At 40.1% G+C, this 23,560-nt stretch overlaps 1 protein-coding gene across 8 annotated transcripts in view; it reads right to left on the minus strand.

The window, feature by feature from the left end:
- Positions 1-23,560, minus strand: part of AHCYL2 (adenosylhomocysteinase like 2) — a 164,836-nt gene that overhangs the window by 36,794 nt on the left and 104,482 nt on the right. For 4 of the 8 annotated variants that reach the window (XM_064574966.1, XM_064574967.1, XM_064574964.1 and 1 more), the window contains one exon: positions 7,466-7,577. In XM_064574966.1, the coding sequence (XP_064431036.1) occupies positions 7,466-7,577 (112 nt within the window). Of the gene's footprint in view, positions 1-7,465; positions 7,578-16,800; positions 16,883-23,560 lie in introns of all 8 variants that reach the window. The other 4 variants (XM_064574965.1, XM_064574969.1, XM_045864292.3 and 1 more) reach the window with 3 other exon arrangements.

Raw genomic sequence — 23,560 nt, forward strand, 5'->3', positions numbered from 1 at the left:
TCCCTGCCAAGCAGGAAGCCCGATGCGGGACTCGATCCCGGGACTCCAGGATCATGACCTGAGCCGAAGGCAGTCGCTCAACCAACTGAGCCACCCAGGCGCCCCCAGAGGATAGTTTCTTCCTAAGTAGTCCTCAAGGTTTGCTGTGGGTTTTTTGGTTTTGTTTCTTGTTTGTTTGTTTTTGTATTTTTGAGGGGGAGGAGAAGTTGGGGGATATAAAGCTCTGTCTATAAGGCATTACATATCTCTCAATGGGATAAGAAGTACTTCCATCACTTTCAAGGGGAAAAGCTGCAAACATTCAGAGCTCCTAAGGTCTATGGTGCTCTGATCTACTTACATCCAGAGAATTAAGGCATTTCTGGGATTTCTTAGCAAAGGATCTATATCTGGGAGGGCTGTAAAAGGCAAGTCTGACCTTGCCCAGTTAATCGGGCATGGCACTACAAAATGTTTGGGCAGCAGGGGCCCGAGTGTCTCTCTTGGAGCTGGAAAAGTGCCCTAGAGCAAAGTCCTAACACGAGGCAAGAAGAATGAACATAGGCACCAAGGGAGGTGAGGGAATTAGTAAATCCCCAAAAGGACTTTTGTTCTTGAAAGGAACTAATCTGTATAAAAAGTCTGTGGTTCTCCCTCCTAGGGTGAGCGAGAGTTCAAAGTACCTTTGGCAACAGAGCCCAGAAACTGCTTCCCAGGCAGTCATCTATTTCACTAATCAATACTCAGAAATAGCTTATGTGTTGGAGGCTTAGGGGAACCATGCTTCTACCACCTGAGGGAAGAAAGATAATGGCCATCCCTAATCTTGATCATAATTTATAGCATAATTACTTTTGAAGAAAGTGTTTACATTCAGAATACCCCAAAATTTCAAATCTTTTCTTAGAGGCAGGATGATTTCTATGTTCTCCAATGGCCATTTAAATAGAGTGGTTATGTGTTCTGGAGTCAGACAGGCTTTGAAATCTCAGTCTCTGTTTCTGGGTATATAAAAGGTGGTCCAGAACCTGATTAATAGAATTATTAATTTGTTCATGAATCCAGTCATTCAGACATTCAGTTGTTCATTCAATAAATTTTTATTTTGTGTCCACTGTATACCAGGCAGAGTGTTAAGTGCTGGGTATACAGAACAAATATGGATTGTCTGTATCTTCATGGAGTTTTCAGTCTAATAGGTAAGTCAGACAGGAAATAACTAGTTACAAAATTAATTGGAGTTTTTCTTTTCCTATGGTTGTAATATGTGCTATGAAGCTGACTGTATGATAGGAAGACATAACTTTCAGAGTCAAGTTGTTGAGAAGATTAAATAAGATAATGTAAGTATAGTGCTTAGTGCAATGCTGGGTATAAAGTAATTAAGTACTCAATAAATGACACCTGATATTACTGTTGGCTTTTGCAAGTATTTTTCATTCGATAGCAGATGTAACATTTTTAAAGGTTCTTACTCAGCGTCAGGATTTTGAATGGGAAAGGAATGACATGCATACAATATTATTTAGCAGTTTCTTTTTTTTCTACCTCTGTGATCTACTAATCTAACCAAGCAGCAGGTGGCTGGTTGGCAATGATGAAAAAGGTTGAGACTGGAGTCCAAACTCTACCCAGAATAGCATTCCTCTCCTATGCCTCTCTAGCTTCTAAGGATGAGTCAGGGTAAAAAAACACACAAACAACAACAACAACAAAAATAACCCCCAAAATTTCCTCTTAGGAGAAGCACTCCAATTTTTGGCTTGAGTTGTTTTCTTCTCTCTCAAGAAGAAATTATTGTACCACCTCCCTACTCTAAAAAAACTCCCCAAATACAGTATTTTACTTTTTTCATAGTAGTCAACTGGTTATAGTTCGTTCAATCAATGTTTTTATTTGAGCCACAATGGATTTGTTTTCAGAGTCCTTTGTGCAGACCTGTTAATCAGGTGAGAAACAAAAGTATCAGTTGTCTAGATTGTACTAATATGTGAATGCAAAGTGGCTGACAGACCCAGACCAATAGAGTGCTTTTTCTGCAAACACAGTGGAAAGATTATTCCTGAACTAGCATGACATTTGTTTTTTTTTTTTAAGATTTTATTTATTTATTTGACAGAGAGAGAGACAGTGAGAGCAGGACCACAAGCAGGGGGAGCGGGAGAGGGAGAAGCAGGCTTCCCGCCGAGCAGGGAGCCCGATGCGGGGCTCGATCCCAGGACGCTGGGACCATGACCCGAGCCGAAGGCAGACGCTTAACGACCGAGCCACCCAGGCGCCCCATGAATGTGCTACTTTAAATATAGTGACAGAAATAAGTGTGGGTTCAAAAAACAAATGTCATGGGGCGCCTGGGTGGCTCGGTCGTTAAGCGTCTGCCTTCGGCTCGGGTCATGGTCCCAGCGTCCTGGGATCGAGCCCCGCATCGGGCTCCCTGCTCGGCGGGAAGCCTGCTTCTCCCTCTCCCGCTCCCCCTGCTTGTGGTCCTGCTCTCACTGTCTCTCTCTCTGTCAAATAAATAAATAAAATCTTAAAAAAAAAAAAGCACATTCATGAAAATATTTGAGATAGCATCAAAGGCTTTTTCCTAAGAAAATTTAGAAAAACCCAACACATACGTATACACATGCTTGCAGTTTCTGAAATGTTTACAGTTGTCACATTCTGAAGCCCAGAGCTATAATTCAATTAAAAATGAACAACTGATGAATCAAGGCAATAGCCAACTGAAGTACAGCCTGAGCTCTAGCTTTACCTCTAATTGGTTGTGACCAATTTTCAATTTATCCAACTGTAAAATAGGGAGTATAACGGATCCTCTCTCTCCCATGCTCTCTCTCTTTCCCCTAACTACCACCAGAAAAATCTCATGAATAAATGAGAGTACAAAAAAGTTCAATTTCCAGTCAGAAAAGTAACATAAAGCACAATATAACTTTACCACGGGGTGTTCTCTTGTTTCATGATAACCCAGAATCAAAATAGAACTCTTGAATCACTAATCCATAATCTATCCCATAGAACATGCATACATATGTTCTATGGCTCAAGCTTAATAAAGCCTTACCTCCTAGCAGCTGTGATATTGTGGGTTATTGCTAGGAGAAGAAGCAGTCAGACTCCCGGTTGAATTAGTCCTATTAGACTATTTTAGTCAGATAATTCCTCTTAGGCCCAATCTATTCATTTGGCAATGGAAATAACAGTAGGGACCTGTGTGTCAATGTGCAGCAGATTTCATTGATGAATAATGCTCTAGAAATATGTGAAAAGCTATGTTAGCAATCAAAATACAAACAAAACTTTGTTATTTGGAAAAATCTGAAAACACTTCATAAGTTTTATAAGAACCAATTACGAACTAAGGGACTTCAGCCTTCCTTTCTTATCTTTAACTAATTAACTCACTGCAAAGACAGCTTTTTCAGAAATATATCACTGAGAATGATTTGAATTTGAAGAAGTCTCTTCATTTGTTTTTATGAGGTTCTGTGCCTAGGGAAAGAGTTTTTAGAAGTTTGTTTCTTATAAACAATTTCAGGAACAATGCAGGAATTTTAGGAATTAATGTAGCCCTTTTCAACCTGGATTGCAAAGTCCTGATGTCTTGGAGCATCCATCTGGAAGGGTACTAGTTATGAACCATCCTTCGGAGAGCTGAGAAAACAGCATCTCCAGTTCTTTTCTGTGATGAGGAACCCTGGTTGAGAAAGGTTGGTAGAGGCTTCTAAATGAAAGGTGCTGAGCAAAACTTAGCACTAGTATCTTTAGGCAGGGAGAATAGGCCATAGACTACCCAAATCTCCAGGTAACTTCAGCAAAACAAACACTCTGGATAGGGAGGTACCTTTTTTTGAAATGTCATAAACATTCTTCTAGCTGTTCACATACAGTATATCAGAGACCTCAACAAGATATAAAGTATAGGGCTCTGGACACCTTTCACCAATATTTATTTATCAAGCACCTTTTATGTGTCAAGCATTTCTAAATGCTGGCAATATAACAGTACAAAACAAACAAATCTCTGTTCTCATGGATCTCTTATTCAAGTAAGGGGACAAACAATAATAAATTAGTAAAATACATAGTATGTTGTATGATGATAAGTGCCATGGAGAAAAATAAAGGAGGAAACTTTGATAGGGAATGTTGGGTAGGGTATTCGTACAATTTTGAGAATAGCCAGGATAGGCCTCAATTGAGAATGTAATCTTTAGTTAAGAACTGAAGGAGTAGGATACCCAGCTAGGGTATCTCAGAGCACTCCAGGCAAAGGAAACAGCAAATGCAAAGAACTTAAAGCAGAAGAGTGCCTGGCATGTTTTGAAATAACAAAACAGCAGTAAGAAGCCTAGTATGGCTGGAGTGAAATGTTTAGCTGGAAGAGGAGGAAAGTTTGGAAACGTAGCAATGTGATTAGAAATGTAATGGGATAGTATAGGGCTGTGTAGGCCATTGTAAGAACTTTAGCCTTTAGGGCGCCTGGGTGGCTCAGTCGTTAAGCGTCCTCAGGTCATGATCTCAGGGTCCTGGGATCGAGCCCCATATTGGGCTCCCTGCTCCGCGGGAAGCCTGCTTCTCCCTCTCCCACTCCCCTTGCTTGTGTTCCCTCTCTCGCTCTCTCTCTATCAAATAAATAAATAAAATCTTTAAAAAAAGAAAGAACTTTAGCATTTACTCCAAGTGAGATTGGGAAGCATTGGAGGGTTTGAAGGGGAGAACTGATATGACCTGACTTATTTCAAGAGAATGAATCTGGCTGTAGTGCTGTGAATAAACTGAAGAGGGGCAAGCTTTGAACTCACGAGCTCAGTTTTTAAGACATGGGAGATGCCTATAAAACATCCAAGTGAAAGGACTGAGCAGGCAGTTGGATATATGGATCTAGTGTGTAGAGGAGAGATTTGAGGTGGAGATAAAAGCTGAGACTCAAATGTCAATACATAGTATTTAAAACTATGAGGCTGCATGCACTCATGTGCGGAGAGTATAAACAGAGAGGAGAACCAAGGATCAGTCTTGGGGCTCTCCAATGCTACTTTCTGTAGTCACTTAAATGATAATGTATGCTGAAAATGGGTTCCAAGTTTTTATTGACACACATCTGCATATCTTCCTATATTTAGAAAGCTGTAAGTCAATTCCGTATTCCTGGCTTTTCATTTGATAGATATGGAGCATTTTCTGTATCACCTCATATTAACTTCTCATCGTGAACATTGTGAACTTCTCATTGCAACTCTCTTATGAACATCACAGGCTGCAAGAGTTTTCCAAGATCAGACAAACAAATCACACATGGATCAAAACCTAGAAAGTAGGTCTCTCCTAACTCCCACTCCAGGGCTTGCCCATTGTTCATGTGAAAAAAACAAAAACAAAAACAAAACGAGCTAATGGTGTATATGAAACAGCTTCAAAAGAAGCAAACATCAGGGCGCCTGGGTGGCTCAGTCAGTTAAGCATCCGGCTCTTGATTTCAGCTCAGGTCATGATCTCGGGGTCATAGAGATCGGGCTCTGTGCTCAGTGGGGAGTCTGCTCGAGATTCTCTCTCCCTCTTCCTCTGCCCCCCTCCCCCCCACTCTCTTTCTAAAATAAATAAATCTAAAAAAAAAAAGAAGCAAACATCATCTTAGGTTTCATTTTAAAAGCACTGAGTTTATGGAAATAAGGTGTTATTTCCTATAGATTATTTCAGACCATAATGGAATATTACAGCTATAGACATATTTTTAAAAGGACACCTAATCCGGAATTTATCCAGATGAGGATAACCAGGACAGTGGGATGCCCTGAAAATGGTGATTTTTTAATTTCTATGTAAAATCATTAAATTCCAGGGATTATATGAGAACTTATCACAGCTAAATAATTAGATAAAGCAAGAATCACCCTATCATCTAGAATGCTCCCAAAGAAACCAGATGGCCATTTGTCAGGGATGCCAGCAAGGTAATTCTAGCATCCAGTGGGAAGCCGAATAATTGATCTTAAGTTATTTTCTATTTCCAGAATGGTTTGACTCCATGCTCTTGAATGATATATCCTTAAATGGATATAGAAGGTTGACAACTTTTTACTATAAAAATGGCAACTTCAGATAGCTCAACCTAAAAGGTCCAAGTTTTCCAGGGTGACATCAGTCGATATCACTCACCAATGAACTACAGTAAGCAAATATGTGTTCACTTAGAAACAAGGGCATCAGTCACACTTTCTAGGTAAATAAATATTTTATAAGTACCCTCCTGACAATATCAGGGTTCAGTAGGAAGGCAGGCATTGGTTTTCTCTGCAGGGACACAACTGGAAATGTAGATCTAGTGTGGAGGGAGAAGACTGAGCTGGCGTTAAAACTTGGTATAGCTACTGGTTAGTATCAATCTTTAAATAATATGTACAAACTCACAGTCTAAAATGTTACACACCATTTTATAATTCACATTTTCACAATTATTATGGCTTCAGAGTTATATTAATTGGTTCATGAATTCTCAACACTGGTTATTTCAGCAGAATAAGATAGGTACACAATTTTTACACATATCTTTACACAAAATCCATAGGGATTTACATCACTCTGTTATGGGGGTAAGGGAGAGTAAAAAGAGAAATGTAACAAGTGTAAATAATAATCCACCCAACCTAAAAGTTATAGCTTCCCAAACAAGCTTTCTACAGCTTTATATAACAAATACTACTTTCCTATTTGTGTGAAGAACAAACAAAATTTCAGGTCACGATGAAAAATTTCTGAAGAATATTACTATTTATAATGTGAAGAGATAACTAGGGCAAACATTCAGCTTCCTATTATATTCCAACATAAGGGCAAAATAAAATAGCTCCATATTAGATCAGATACATAGTAGGCATTGCTGCACAAATGGCCAATGCCTTTAAGGGGTCCTATGTGGTAATAGCTCATCCGGCATTAAATGATAGCTGCAGAGCCCATGTATTTGAATTAATGACACTACAAAGGAAGTAAGGAGTGACAAGCAATACAATGTCACAGCTTAGAAGAGAAAGCAAAGGGCTGACTGGAACTAGGACCCACTTGAATGTTTCCATTATTTCTTGATGCATTTAAGGTTTCCCTATTAATCTGCAAGCTCTGAATGGAGGAATGGGGAACTCCTCTTTTATTTTCAAAGAATGGAAAACAACGTAAGTCTTTATACACGCTGTTCAATGAACATCATCAATAAGTTACATACGCCCACCCTCTGAATAAATCAGAAATCAGGTTTGTTAATCACCCTCTTCTACCTTTATTGGAAGAAGAGATCTCTGTTAGGCTCTACTCCGAATCCTCAAGGAATCCAAAGATTCCATCTAGAATTTTGGTCTAAATTTTGACTGAGAATCAAAGTGTCTGTTTCAAAGCACAGGTTTGATGGTGCTTAAATAGAGAGGAGGGTCCACTGAACACACTTAATTAGCATCCACAGGTGGGTCCATAGCGGCTCAGTACTCACCTGAGCTGTAGCTGTCAGTAGATGACTGAGAAATGGAACGAGACAGAGAGCGACGTCCAATTTTGGTGGGACGTTTGTTGAATTCTTGCTTCTGGTCAGCAAATTGGATCTGCTAAGAAAAAGAACTCTAGTTATATAAAGGAAAACAACCTTCATTTTGTGACAGCAGCAGAAGGCTTGCATTATAGGATCTTAACCTTCCTTTGCAGTTGATCTAATTGTACCAACCCATATTTGGAATGTTAAGACTTTTTGGAGAGAATGATTTTTCATTCTTTACACATTATATTTCTATCAAATTTAAATCTTGGGCACCTGGGTGGCTCAGTTGGTTAAGCAACTGCCTTCAGCTCAGGTCATGATCCTGGAGTCCCAGGATCGAGTCCCGCATCGGGCTCCCTGCTCAGCAGGGAGTCTGCTTCTCTCTCTGACCCTCACCCCTCTCATGCTCTCTCTCTCATTCTCTCTCTCAAATAAATAAAATCTTTAAAAAAAAAAATTTAAATCTTTAATCAACTCTATGGCTATATAACTTTTACAATAGAATTGTGACAAAAAAAGGAGAATGGGATGTTCTGGTTAAAATGAATTTTTGGAGGGCGCCTCGGTGGCTCAGTTGGTTGAGTGACTGCCTTCGGCTCGGGTCATGATCCTGGAGTCCCGGGATGGAGTCCCACATTGGGTTCCCTGCTCAGCGGGGAGTCTGCTTCTCCCTCTGACCCTCCACACTCTCATGTGCTCTCTCTCTCTCATTCTCTTTCAAATAAATAAATAAAATCTTTAAAAAAAAAAGAATTTTTAGAAAGTTGAGTCATATTCCTTTCTATGGTTTTGCTGAAAATTAAAGCTGGAAAGAATCTTTGAAACTATTTATTCTAATATTCACATATCTTGATGAGAAAACTGCAAAGTACAGAAAGGTAAAGTGACTTGTCTTCAGATTTTAAAATTCTCAGGAAATGGGACAGTTATAATAAAAAAAAAAAAAAAGGCTTTCCACTCAGAACTTTCTGAAACTGCATTCAAATCCTATGCCACTCATTAGCTATGTGATGTTGGTTGCGTTGCTTTTGTGATCCTCACTTTCTCATAAATACAGCAAAGACAAAAGTATTTACCTCACAAGTTTTAGGGTTAAATGAAACAATACATGTAAACTGTGAAACATAGCGTAGATTAAATAAATCCACTCCCGACTCCCACTCCTACAGTTCACTGTTCTTATAGTAAACTATTAACTTATTATTTTTAATGTGTGGTATCATAAAACACCTAAAAATCACAAGACTGATCATCTGTTAACTATAACATAACAGATGTAGAAGGAGTAGATAGAGGACTGGACTATGTATAAACAGCAATACTATGGAGGTTGCATTTTGGACCAATATCTGACAATTTTCTTATAATTTTATCCCTTTCTCCTACTGTTGGAGGTTCCAGCATTTTACAAATCAAAGGTCATATAATTTATTCAACAAATGACATTTTTTTCTTTCTCTCTAGTTGAATGTTTGTATAATTGCTTCGATTATTCTGTATCCCAGGTGGCATGGAGGCAGGAAAGATCAAAGATCTGACAACTACCTTGCATGATAAAAAGATGGTTCCTTGGTGGGCAGAACACACACAGCCTACCAGAATGAAAGCAGCAACTGACAGCAGTCAGAGGCAACTACTGAGTCATTTGAATATTGAGACGAGGAGACTAATGCCAAACTGCATTAGCTTAGCATGCCTTTTAGGGGAATTCATAGCATTTTCATAGCTATAACAACAAATGAAGCCTGTGTTAGTACCTTAGAGTTTGCAAATTGTTTTCAGTAATAGGAAAATTCATTGGATCAGAAGCTCTTTGCAAAGTGAAAAATTGGCAAAATTGACTATTTTGCTAAAGTAGCAATTTATTTCAAAAAGATCCAGTGCTCTTTCTATGCACTCCCATGGGATATACATGAACTTCCATGTACTTCTCCTAGCACAGCACTTATCACACTGAATAGAAGTATCTACCTGTATCCTTCATAAAGGCAGGACCTGTGCAACTTATTCACCCTTATATCCTCAGGCACAAATGCCTGACACGCCGTAGGCAATGACATGCTGAAACAATGAATCTGAAGTAGCCTATTCTAGCTTCACTGTCTGTACTTGGTTGAATATTAAGGAAATATGGTCAGCATAAGCCAAATCTAAAGCTAAAAGAATTTTCAGGGCAAAAAAAGCTGAGCAGGGGAAGGTGGGTGAGAAGATGGGGAGGGGAATAGCAGTCAAGCTGAAAACTCTGGCTTTCATTTCACCACCCTTGTTCAAGACAATGATTTTTTTTTTCCCTAGAGGCCCATCTAGGAAAAGGAGTAGTAATTGACTTTCCAAAGACCAGGATGAGTCACTAACTTCAGCAGCGCCTCCTTTGGAAAAAAAGTAATAGATAAACCCTGCCTCAGATATGCAGCACCCCCCTCCCACCCACACACCACTAGAGGGGGCCAGCCACTCTTCTTCTCTAGATGTGTAGGATCAGGAGTGGGTGGGTGCACATCACTTCACCCCAATCACACTAAACCGTGTAGCTATCTGGCTGCTCATCTTCTCAACCCAGTTTCCCTAAACTGAGCTCTCTTTTCTCTAGTTTTCTCCATTTACAGTAATTCCTCCCGCCAAGTCTTGGCACTAAAGAAGACTAGGCTATGCTGGCTTTTTCCACTCAGAAACATAGGGTTCTAAGTCTTGTTTACTCATTAGACACTGACCTCAAATTTAAGATAGACGAATATTAAAAAGAGAATAACCATTTATATAGAATTAGTTACATACACTTTTCCCAAGAAATAAATATTTATCTTTTACTGACCAGAACACATGGCTTAAGTAGGTCATCTCTATACCCAATTCTCAATTCTCGTTAAATGCATTACATTCTTCACCCCGTAATACAGTCATCTACCCACCCCAGGTGGGGTACTCTGGTACATTCTACCCCTATCTTTTCCACCTTGTATGAAATCAGAGTCCTTTAAGGTAACCCTCCTTTACCATTTCAGAGAGAACTGCCCAATTCCAACAGGCAAGGGAGGGAAAGAGACTGTTAGGAGAGGGGCAGCTCACCTTATGCCAGAAGCAGGGACGAAAGCAGCAAAGGAGGGAAAAAAGCAGCGGGCCTATTACAATAATGGCTATCGCGGCAGCAAGCCTGGTTAAATAAGAGCTTAGCCTCACCTGGGCTTTAATCCCAGAGTTGCCATTGACAATGTATTTCTTCTTGCTGCCCAGCATAGTGACATTACCAGCCCTACAGCCACCTCTCCGGTCCAGGGACCCTTGTGGCTAGGCCTTTAAACTTTCCTCATCAGCAATTCTGTTGGCTCTGGTTCCAGCTAGCTTTTTTTGGGGGCGTGGGGGGGAGGGCTGCCCTTCCCTGGAATCCCTGAAGCAGCTCCAACAACCCCTCCAGCAGTAGAGCCCAATTTAATAAGGCATTTCTGTTAGTGGCTCATCAACCATTCCTAATTCTGGTAGCTGTTTTGCTTTTATTATTTTTTTTTCCTAAACACCTAATTACACGGATCCTCTGACCTCTAAACTCTAACAAGTCCCTTGACAAGGCCCAACTTGCATGCGCATAACAATAGCTTATTTATATAACCCGTGCACTTTTTTGCCTGCTATAATTAACTTGCTAATTAGGTTCTTTTTTAACCTTACCTCCTCCTTTTCCATGTCAGATGATTTTAGTTAACCTAGTCTCATTAGAAAAAAATTAACTACAGAGTCACTAAAACAATGAGGGAATTTATTAAGAAGGTAAAAAAATGGTGCCAAATGCTGAGGCAGCCTGTGTTCTTGGGTTCATCAGGCTGAGGACACTGGTTTTAGCTTTGTCACCAAGGAAATCAACATTCTCAGCCTGTTGCTTTAAATTGTGCATCTTTTACATGGGTTTTGACATATCGTTCCTAGTCCCATCTCAAGATTGTTGCTGATTAGGTGGTGAGTGACTGTTTTTTTCCAAAGTTTTTCAAAAACTGTGTGTTTCGTGGGAAGTATGACTACAAAGGAGAACTTCCTATTTCCTCAGAGTCCCCAGAATCACAATGACCTTGTTATATATCAGATAAAGGGTCAAATGAAAGGTCAAAGAATCACATTATTTATTTGTTGATTTCGGGAAGGGACCCAGTGAATAGGAAAGCTACATTCGACCGTATGTTACAGAGACAGGGGTGGGAATGTGATTTGAATTCTTCCTTTAAAAAAGAGAGACTGCTTGTTGAGCACAAGAAAGAACATAAAATGGTAGATTTTTTTTTTTTAGGATAATCTTTATTTTGAGAGAAAAGATCTCTGGAAGAATGGAATAAAGGGAGGAGGGCTAATATTTATTAAGTTCCTACTGTGCATGCATAGCCCTGCATATGTTACTTCTATTAATCAGTACAAGAATCTTAAAAGTAGGCATCATTATCCCCATCTGACAAATTAGGGAAGGGCAGCCCTGAGAGAACAAATTATTTGCTGGAGGTCTCACAGCAAGTCAGTAATGGGACTGCAACAGGAGCCTGTGTTTATGACAGAGCTAAAGTTCCTTCTACTACACCACACCTTATATTAATCAGAAGATGAAAAAGTCCCCTGGTCCTAATCCTAGGTACACTAGCCCCATCCCATTCCTCTTAATTTATCCTTAAATGATTTAAAATTACACTTTAAAAAATAATAATAAAATTACGCTTTAAATTTACTTTTTTATCAGATTGGATCTCAGAAATGATATCAGCCCAAATGATCTTGAGGCTCTGATCAAACAATTCTGAAATGGCTACTCACAGAATTTGAAATCTTACAGCTCTTACCTATTTATTTATTTATTTATTTGACAAAGAGTGAGAGAGAGAGAGTGCACAAGCAGGGGGAACAGCAGGCAGAGGGAGAGGGAAAAGCAGGCTCTCCCCTGAGCAAGGAGCCCCACGCTGGGCTCAATCCCAGGACCCTGGGATCATGACCTGAGCTGAAGGCAGACACTTAACCATCTGAGCCACCCAGGTGCCCCTCTAACAGCTCTTCAACTGGCAACTTTGCCCAATGTCACTACCAAAAATTAAAACGAAATTAACTGAACTCAAATATGATTCACTATCACCCATGACAATCCTGATCTCTTACTCATAATTTCACAAAATAAGACAGATCAGTCTTTTTCTGCTTGCAGAGTGAATCACTAAACTTCTGCTCTTCCTAGTACACTCTCAGCTGGTTCTGGATTTTCTTCACTCAGGTGAAAGGGAACTTGTTGGTCCAAGGCTTAACTGACTAGACCTGAGCCTGACGGAGCTGCAGATCTATACCAAATCCAACTAGAAGACATTTAAGGACACTATTACTGACAGGAAAAGCCTTACTACTTAACAAGTTTATCTAACAAAGTAGTTCTCAAACTTTAGGTGCACACCAAAAGCATCCACAGGGCTTATTAAAAGGCACTGTTAAGCCCCATCCCCAGAGTTTCTGATTTAGTAAATCTGGGTGGGGCTGAAGATTTTTCGTTTTCAACAAGCTCCCAGGTGATTTAATGCTGCTGGTCTGGAGACTCCGCTTCAGAGAAACACTGCTCTAACACTTACTCCAAGCATGAATAAAGCAGCCCTAATGCTCTTGACTCTCTCCTGAGCCAACCATTTTATCCTATCTGTGACTACAACCACGGAGGCGTATTTATAGGCAGAAAAGGTTATTTGAAAGGTCAGAGAATAGAATGAGGTGATCATTTCTTTATACCCAACACAGGATATAAAGAGAACTGGGTCTAAATCTGATTTTCACAATTGAAGGCTGTTAAGAACAGATGGTTAATACATTAAGAAAAACAGGACTCTTGGGGAGGACAGAAGATCTATTTACCCTAAAGAGGATCAGGCCAAAAGAAAACAATTCCTTTTCAAGCACATAAAGTTGTACTACAAAGGATGATCACCAGTGGTTTTCTCTCTCTCTCTCTCCATTTCTTAACATTTCAGCACTTAACACTGGTAATCCTCATTTGTACAATGGGAACGATAATAGCTCCTTTGCCTATCTCAAATGTGCACTGAGAAAATTTAAAAAATGATGTACATAAGAGGGTTTTGGCAACTACATAATGATACATAAGTATAAAATACTAACATTTCTATTCTTTTAGGTCAAAAGTTCTTCACCTAGAGTTCATGTATGTCCAGATCCACCCCCAACATAGAATGCAAAATTCTGTGTATGTGTATATTTCCTGGGTAGAGGGCCCATAGTTTTCATCAGTTTCTCAAACGGGTCTCTCCTTTTACATGTCAATCCAGACCCAGAGTTATAGTCAAGCTACCTCTACCACCATTTACCAGATACCTTAAAGATTTTTCTTTTACTTCCAAGTAGGCATGGTTCAAGCATTCTTAGACACATATCTCTTCCAAGCTAAATGAGTTGCCTGAACAGATTCTTCACCTATAAAAGAGATTATTTCTAGCCAAAAGAAAATTGGGTAACCAGCTGGCTAGGTACTCAGGAAAGTCAATCAGAGTTCCGATGGAAAAGTACCAAGTACTACAGACAGCTTGGATGGGAGGAGGAAACATCAAAATGTAAAAACTTTAAAAAGAGGTTACTGCTGATCTCCATGCACATAAGAGGAGGTATTTCACCTACCAGTAGAGACTAAAGATTTCTCAAGGGAAGTAAAAACATTAATAAGGAGAGTCTTTAAAAGGATATGTTCCCCAATCTTTTAGCTATAAAATTCTTGAACAAGGCTAAAAAATCCTTCACATGAAAACAGCTAAGGAGCAGAGGCTCCAGAAGTTTTCCAGTGACTGATGGAATGTTAACTTGAAGGTCTACCTTATCAATTCTCAAGATGGGGAGTCTTCAAACTTTGTCCTGGCTTATTTCCCTGCTGGGAATCAGAGATGTGAGTACTGTCAGCTGCTATGTGTGGTTGGAGTTCTGTTCTCTAAGGAGTATGCAAGTCCCTTATTGCTGTTGATCATTAACCAAGAAAGACATGTTATAATGCACCTCCTCTGCTAAATTTTCCTCTTGAAAGAAGGTTTGAGAGCCTTGTAATGTTTCCTTTGGAGGCAAGGATGGTCTCAGTGGAAATTTAATTACATTAATGTATAAACTGGAACATGAGTCAGACATTTGGTTAAAACCTTCTTAAATTGAAATTTTGACCCCCAACATAGGAGATGGCTCCAGGGTTTTCTCTTGGGGTTTAAAAGGCGCTCTAATATTTCATAGGTAAAATCTATAGGCAATATACACTAGAGGGTCCTTGATGGCTCACTTTGCTGGGTAAGTGGATATCAGTAGAAGCCTAATGAAGCACTTCTAGGCCAGGTCAGAAATTAATGACTTATGTGGTATCTGAAAGAAAGCCTCAAGAGGTTAATCTTTGGCAAGGAAAAGATAGATGAAGAAACTGAGTTAATGAAGACAAGCTCCACCCTACTCTTTCTTGCTGTTGTTAAAAAATTTCTGCTGATCAAAAGTATTTTCCTGGTTTTTGAGAGAGAAGGGTAAAGAAATCTCTAAGTGAGAATGCCATATTCAAAACAAAGCAGAGTTGTGCTTTACTAAAGAATGTTTTCTAAAAGTTGGGAAGTCCTAGAGCATATCCCTTAAGCAAGTCACTAACTCCTGTAGGACAGTTTTCTTGTTCCCATAAATAAAAAGAAGTAGTAAAGGTTCAGTAGGAGCTCCTCTGGAGAGCACATGCTGAGCAGATAAAACAGTGAGGACTATTACGAGAGTAAGAGTTACCATAAAACTTTTATGGATTCTGAGTTGACTCACTAATGTTCTGTGGAATTCTTCTGTAATATTCCTTTATCAATGTACCAAAGTTTAGAAAAAAAAAAAAAAGAAAGAAATACCAAAGTTTACTATCTTAATGTGGTCCCTCCCCTAAGAAAACCAAAATTCTTGCTCCCCATTCTTATGTATTAGTGAGTGGCTGGAGAGTCAAAAACAAACTTACAATCCAATGAGAATTATTATGTGAATCCTTTCTAACAATTTTAAAACACTACATTATTTGAAATAAGCCTATGAATGGATAGGATTTCTTTACATCAAACATTTTAAAACTGAGCACAAGGTTCTGAAACAAGAACAACAGCAATAACCCCAACAGAAATAATAAACAATAGTTGTGACAGTGAGAGTTGAAATGTGGGCTCTTCAGTTGGGCCTTTGTCAGGCCTACTATATACTCAATCTTGGTATAGATGGTATAGATGATTATTTAAGTCCATAATTCCATAAACACTGAAAAGAACTTGGAATATGCTGTATATAATAGTCTAACCAGTTTTCCATAGGGAAACATACATATATACATATATATAAAAACATAAGACTGGTATAGACTGTAAGAAATCAGGCTAAACCGGGCGCCTGGGTGGCTCAGTTGGTTAAGCGACTGCCTTCGGCTCAGGTCATGATCCTGGAGTCCCTGGATAGAGTCCCGCATCGGGCTCCCTGCTCCGCAGGGAGTCTGCTTCTCCCTCCGACCCTCCCCCTTCTCATGTGCTCTCTCTCTCAAATAAATAAATAAAATCTTTAAAAAAAAAAAAAAAATCAGGCTAAACCTAGAAGAGACCAGACAGGAACATGAGGATAGTTGCTGTTTTTAAATCAAAAGTTAAAACTGGATCTAAAATACTAGGTTTTAAGTACTAGTTCTTATCAACAAACAAGTCCTTATATTTAAATTATATTAAAAATATTAAAAATATCTATCAGGCAAATATGACATTTTGAAGAACAGTACCAAGAGAGCTATACTTCCTGCCCCTTAGAAATAATACATATAAAGCATATTTGGGGAAATGTTTTGACTGGAGGGAAAAAATGGGCAGGTAGGCAAGAAATATCTTACATCTTTTCAGAGACTTGAGAGACCACCATTTCCATAAGTTCAGTTTCCCTCCCCCACCACTATTCTTTTTCTTTACCCCCATGAGAAATAAACTAAGCATCAGCTTGCAAAGAGAGTGCGAAGCAATTACAGAATACAATCCATGAGGTAGACCAGCAGTAGTAGGGAACTCCAGCCCAGCACAGACAACCAGGTAATACGCCGACTCTGGCCAGGCAGCTCTCAGACCTTCCTCAGCTTCACTTGCAATTAAGAAACAGGGGTGATCCAGGACACAGGAACTCATCAGAAATTAGAGGAATAACTGTTCTCCCAACCACAGATCTTGGTAGGGACTTGTCCCAGGTGATCCCTGTCACCTGTCGGAAATGGTTGCCTCATTACCAAGAAACAGAAGGAAAAGCAAAGTGACCAAAGCACTCACCATCCACTCAGGCACGTGAAAAGCTGAGGTGCCTTCATTACCGTCCCACTTCTCCATAGTGCAGGCTTGGGAAATATATATCCTGAAGCAAAAGGGAAAGCTGGTTTGGAAATGCCAGGGTTTTTTCAGTGCCCAAAAGCAGAACCAAACCTAGTGATTCAGAAATTTACAATATCTAGCAGAAGCTGCATCCCCTTTCACAGAGGCTTTCTATTCAAATTAAGGTCATTAGTCAACTGCCTGACAAGTCCCTTACTGGCCCGCTTCAAACCTTCTGCTTTTGATTCAAAATCGGAGCTGATGCAAGGTTCTGTACCCAGGCACTGAACTTCCCACAGGACACTCACTGCTTAATGCTACCCAAACACGCAACCCCTGCCTCCCCAGTGGGGACTTTCTGCCACAACAGTCAGGCTTCCTCTCTTTCCCGGTGTGTAAGGCAGTTGTTAATTTTCTCCCGCCCCTCAGGACACGTCACTGGAGGTACTGATACCAAGATCAATAAGGATCGAGGTCAAGAAGGCACTCCCATTTCTCAAGAGTTGCTTGATTTGGATCTGCACAGTAAACAGGCGTTTCCTTGAAATCAAGAGTTCCTTATGGCTTTCAAGTTTAAACAGCTATGCAGAACTTCCCCATCTGCTCACACTAGGGGTCTGGCACCAAATGCAGGCATATCTCAAGTTAAATTCTTATTGCAAGGGAGATTTGATTCTGATGGTGCCAGGGAAGATCTCTTGCAAAATCAGAAATTAGAAGCTCTAAAGAAAGTTCTGGGACCACAACTCCCTCTGCTGGCTCCCTGTGCTATATACATGAAGGTCCAAGAGCCTTCAGGGGCAGAAACCTAGGTGCCAATTGTAAACGAGCTGCATCCCTGAGGCTAGTCAGGAGCTATCACAGTGTAGGTTTAGAGGAAGCCAAGGTTTCCAGTCAAGACTAGTGCTGCCTCCAAGTCCCTATCCAGAGCGGGTTTTTACTCACCAGTCTAGTTTTGGGAAGAGACGAGATGCCAACACAGTAGCCCTATACACTATCACCTTAAGGGACCTCAAAAGCTGTTCCCTCTTTAGGTTCCTATGCCAGCTCCCTCCTCTCTGCATACTTCAGAAATTGGGAAATAAGACAAAACGAAAGGTGGCCTGACCTATTTCACCTGCTCTGCCCATTCCTAGAGTGTATTATCCAGTAAGAGTACCATAGATTTCAGGCACAAAGTAAGCCCAATGGGATATGCCTGCTTTGGTCCCTTTCAAGGACCAGAGATTCTTTCAGTGTTAAGTCCCATCGCAGAGGATAATTTTTCTAGAGCTGATGATTATAATATTAAAATCAGGATTATTGGTTCATTGCCCCTTAGGGTCTTCACTGGTTAAGAGAATGATCCTTTGGATGTGGAATGGAGAGGAAGGTAATGTCTAGGGGAAGAGGTATTGTAAGATGCCAGAGAAGGCAGGGTTCAAATACCTGACCTGGATGTCTAGACTAGAAAGAAAGGCAGTTGAAAACAGAAGGGGCGGGGCGCCTGGGTGGCTCAGTCGTTAAGCGTCTGCCTTCGGCTCAGGTCATGATCCCAGGGTCCTGGGATCGAGCCCCACATCAGGCTCCCTGCTCAGCGGGAAGCCTGCTTCTGCCTCTCCCACTCCCTTTGCTTGTGTTCCTGCTCTCACTATCACTCTGTCAGATAAATAAATAAAATCTTAAAAAAAAAGAAAAGAAAGAAAACAGAAGGGGCCTGTTGGACCCAGTGAATGCAGAAGGGTCAAAGGATGAGAGATCACAGGGCAGGTAGAGATCAGATGTAGTAAGAAGAGAGAACAGCAGGGGTGGCTGGGAGGCTCAGGTCATGATCTCAGAGTTGTGAGTCTGAGCCCTACTATGGGCATGGAGCCAGCTTAAGATTCTCTCTCTCCCTCTCCTGCTGCTTCTCCCTCTAAAAAAAAAAAGAAGAAGAAGAAGAAGAGCGAACAGCAGAGGTGGAAGTAAAGGAAGCTATGGTCACAGAGGGGCTATGGAGTGAAACAATGAGTGATGCCAAGATATAGAAGGCCGATGAAGTGCAGGAGCAATATGCCCTCTGAGGTCAGGGTGTCAATTCTGATAAAGCCTTAGGTGTCAGCCACCTCCAGTTATTGTCCTCTGGTCTTCCTTTTTTTTTTTTAAAAGATTTTATTTACTTTCTTTGAGAGAGAGAGAGAGGTAGAGGGAACAAGTGAAACTAGATCCCAGGACCCTGAGATCATGACCTGAGCTGAAGGCAGACACTTAACCGACTGAGCCACCCAGGCACCCCCTGGTCTTCCTTATAATCCAAACTTCTTAAGAGAATGAGAAGTTACATTTGCTGCCTAAATCTCCAATGGTATCTTCCATCTGTTTTAAATGCAACATATCCCAAATCAAAATGATTGCTCCATCCTTCCTCCCCACCCCAAGCCCTCAAAATAAGTTTCTTCTCACTTTTCTACCTCTATTCCCTCAGTCAACCAAATACAAACCTCAGTCATCTTTGATTCCCCCCTTTCCCCAGTCCCCAGAACAATACGTTGCCAGTTGTTTTTGAACCCTCTTCCAAGCCTGTCATCTGTCCTTCCCTATCCATTTTCACTGCCCCCTAAAAACCCTCTATAAATCCTTTCCAAGATAGTCTCTCACTCCATATCCCGGTACATACTCCATCCCTAAGAAAGCTGTATTGCCCACTATTTTCTGAATGTGAAGACCACAAAGCACAGCAACTAAGACTCCTGGTTTGGGAATTAAACAGACCTGGTGAGAACACTGACTCTGCCCTTTAATAACCTCCCTCTCCCTCCAGTTTTCCAATCCATACAGTGCAATAATAATAATAATAGCCACCTCACAGGATTGATGCAAGGATTTAAAAAGTGTGTATACACCAAGGGCTTACTAAATGGTAGCTCTTACTTATGTCATTATTATGCTGTGTCCTTTCCCACCTCATGCCTTTGCTCACGCCATTTTCCCAGATTGAAACGCATTCATTCTGCCTTCACTTCCATCATCTTCATTTATGCAAATTCCTCAAGGTTCTGCTCAAATGATAGTACTGCCATGGAATCTGACTTGAAAAAGCAATCTCCCTTTCCTCTAGTATTGGTCTTTGGTCACGTCACTATTTTCACCCTTCCTCATATTAAAACTACTGTGTACATGTGTTGTCTCTCATTAAATTCCAGGCTTTTCAAGGGCTTAGTCAGTTTGATTTGCCCACAGTGTCTGGCACACAGTAAGGGCTCAAAGAATTAACAAATTTTGTATGCTGTATGTACACCTTATAGTACTCTTGGAGTAACTTGCATAATCAATGTGTTCAATATGTTTATGTCCATTTCACTGAATTTGGAACATTATTTTATATATACAGAGGCTTAGTTACACTACTGCCCACAGCTAGGACTTATTTGTGGTGAGTCCTTAATAGGGTTTTAATCCTTAATTATATTATCTCTGCAGGAATATATAATCCACTTTCCATTGCTTGATCTGCATCATTTGTAATCCATTATGATCTGCATCATAATAAAGTTTTTACGAACAAATCAAGGCCAAAAGAGTGGAATCCAACCCTGAAAATATTTCAGTGATCAGCAAACTACTAGATTATCGGTGCTCCTGTAGACGTTTCCTACATAATCAGTTATTAAATAAATGGAAGATGACTGCCCTCATGGTAATGTTAAAACATGGAAGAAAATGACTTTTAAAGAAGACAGGGGTGAGAATAAAAGAATAAGCACAAAATATATCACTTTTGCAGGCTAAACTGTCATTTTAGTTATAACTTTTTGTTTGTTTTTAAAATTTTATTTATTTACTTTAGAGCCAGAGCATAAGAGGGGAGGGAAGAGAAAGTCTCAAGTGGACTCGGAGCTGAGCACGGAGGCAATGCTGGGCTCATCTCACGAGCCTGAGATCAGGACCTGAGCTGAAACCAAGAGTCCGAAGCTCAACCAACTGGGCCACTGAGGCACCCCTGTTTGTTTTTCTTAGCGTAGGGTTTAACTAAAGTAGACTTCCTTTGTAAACTGCAGCCTCACTACATCCTTCTGGAATGACTGTGAAACAAAGCACAAGAGGAGTTGTTACCACCTTTGGGAACCGAAGGTCTAGTCACGGAGTGGGGGTGCATCTGGTATGAGGCCTAGGGGTAAGTACTAGTTATAAAGTTGTTTACGATCTAATTTCATTTTACCATATAGAAGGGGCAGGAGTGAGACCACTGCACATGGTTATCTATAATAAGCACTCTTAACATTTAGGTGAGAACTTTGCAACTTCAGAAAAAAAGAAGTTACACAAACTACATTTGCGCCCATGGCCCTTCAAGTTTTACAAAACTGACCATGTGTGTGAATAGTTCAAAAGAATCTCATTTGCACTCCAAGAAGAACAACTTGAAGTTGTACGTGCCAGTTGTGCTCCTGCCAGTGGTGATCTGATAGCAGTGTTGTTAAAGAAGGTAAGCCAGGTGCTTGGCTAGAGGAGAAAAAACAAGTCAGTATTTCCAGGGGGACAGAGTCAAAAAGAAGCACGCAGCGTTGAAGAAGTAACTACAACGGCAGAACAGTTTTAAATAAGAGGTGATAAATCTGGAACCTAGAAAGTCACAGGGCAAAGAATACATGAATGTGACCCTGTCCTCTATTCCTGGCTTGTCTCTCATGGTTTTATTAGATGTTGGCAAGTCACCTAATTACTCTCTTCTTCAGTTTCCTCATTATAAAACAAGGGGGAGGGGGGAAATAGTGGACTGTGGGAGGTTAGAACTGGTTCCTTCCAGTTCTGACATTCAGTATTTCTAAGCTATCTGGTTTCTCTGAGGCTGTAAGAAAAAGTGTTAACTACTCCTTAGTCACCTAAGTTACAGCTTACTGTAGAGGCTAAGATTCTTAATCTCCTGAGTTCAAAGTTCTATCTGGTCAGTTATGAGGCTGGCTGGAATTGGTAGGCCTCAGAACTCCTCTGCCCCTGCAAACTGGAAGTGCTAATGCTACCAGAGCAAATGGGATTGTTGAATTCTCCCCCTACCCACAACCTAAATGTTAGGTATCCTCTCAGTACCTTAAGACTCATACCCCACAGGTATTTTAGACTCCACATGGAGACATACTGGTAAAACTGCAGGCTTTGGAGCTAGATAGGCTTGGGTTTAAAGGCTAGCTCTGTCCACGTACTACCTTTGTGTATCTTTACATAAAGATATAACTATATAAGCTATATAACTTTTTGAGTCTTTGCTTCCTCATCTGTAAAACAGGATAATGATGCCTTCCTCATATTGATGTTATCAAAATTAAATAATACATAGAAATATATAAAAAGTGCCAGGAAGTTATTTTGTCCAAAACCAGACATAGCAGAGTGGTACCAGACTGTCTGGTTTACTTGACTCACACTAACTATGTAACCTTAAGCAAATTACTTATCCTCCCCATGCCTCAGTTTTCTCATCTGTAAAATGAGGATATTAAAAGTATCTACCTTATAGGACTGCTGAGAGGATCAAATAAATCATATACATATAAATGTATATACATATTTATACTATTATATATAATAATACATAATAATATATTATATATATATTATGTATAATATATTATATCACTTAGAACAGTGCCTGGAACTTTAAAATTCACTATCACTACAAATAATAACCTGTTTATTCCCGAACACACCCAAATCCATCTTCTACATGATGAATTCATTCAGTCAAACCACAGATATTTATTGGGGGCCTATTATGTGTCAGCCAGCAGAGAAAGACAGTCCCTGCTCTCATGGTACTTACCGTCAGGCAATTAAATAAGTAATTACAATAAAAATATGAAAAATGACAAGGTAAGTATAGAGTGCTATGCAAGTATATGGTAAGGGTGCCAGTCATGCATATTGGAAGAGAAGCTCCATTTAAGCTGAAAGGTAAAGGATGAGTAGGGGATACCTGGTGTGTATTTGGCATGGAGGAGTATCGAGAAGAGTATTCCAATAGAAAGAAGAATACGTACTCCATAATATCTCTTGCACTCTGTCCTTTCTTCATACCAGCTGTCTAAAGCCTGACCATCATCACATCCATCTACATCAGTGCTTCATAAGCTTGAATGTGCCTATACATTACTTGGAAATTTATTAAAATACCAATTTAGGTCCCAAGATTCTACATATTTTTTAAAGATTTATTTATTTGAGAGAGAGAGAAGGAGAGAGAAGGGAGGGGCAGAGGGAGAGAGAATCCTGAAGCAGACTCCCTGCTAAGTGCCTGGCGTGGGCTTGATCCCAGCAACCCGAGATCATGACCTGAGCCAAAACCAAGAGTCGGCTGCTTAACCAAGTGAGCCACCCAGGTGCCCCCCAAGATTCTACATTTTTAACAGCTCTCACATGATGCAAATAATGCTGGGACTACACTTTGACAAGGGCCTAGATAATTCCATGCCTATATTGTAAATTAACTTATTTGTTAAATTAACTTATTTATATGTGATTATCATCAGTCCAATCATTTAAAAATCTGATCACATCAATTCCTTATTCATAATGCCTCCATAGCTCCCCACTGTCTTCAAAATAAAATCCAAACTCCTTAGCATGACACACAAGACCCTGCTGATTTAGCTTGTGCATACCTCCCAAGCCTCAGCTCTCAAAATTCCCCCAAGCCCCCACTAAGAACACACACCCCTTTCAAAATTTAGCTTAGCTGTAACTTTTTTCAGTACACATTTCCAGCTCC

The sequence above is a fragment of the Mirounga angustirostris genome, unplaced genomic scaffold (assembly GCF_029215605.1).
Source record: "Mirounga angustirostris isolate CCGP_5_RB_7025 unplaced genomic scaffold, mMirAng1.0.hap1 SCAF_12, whole genome shotgun sequence".
NCBI lineage: Eukaryota > Metazoa > Chordata > Mammalia > Carnivora > Phocidae > Mirounga > Mirounga angustirostris.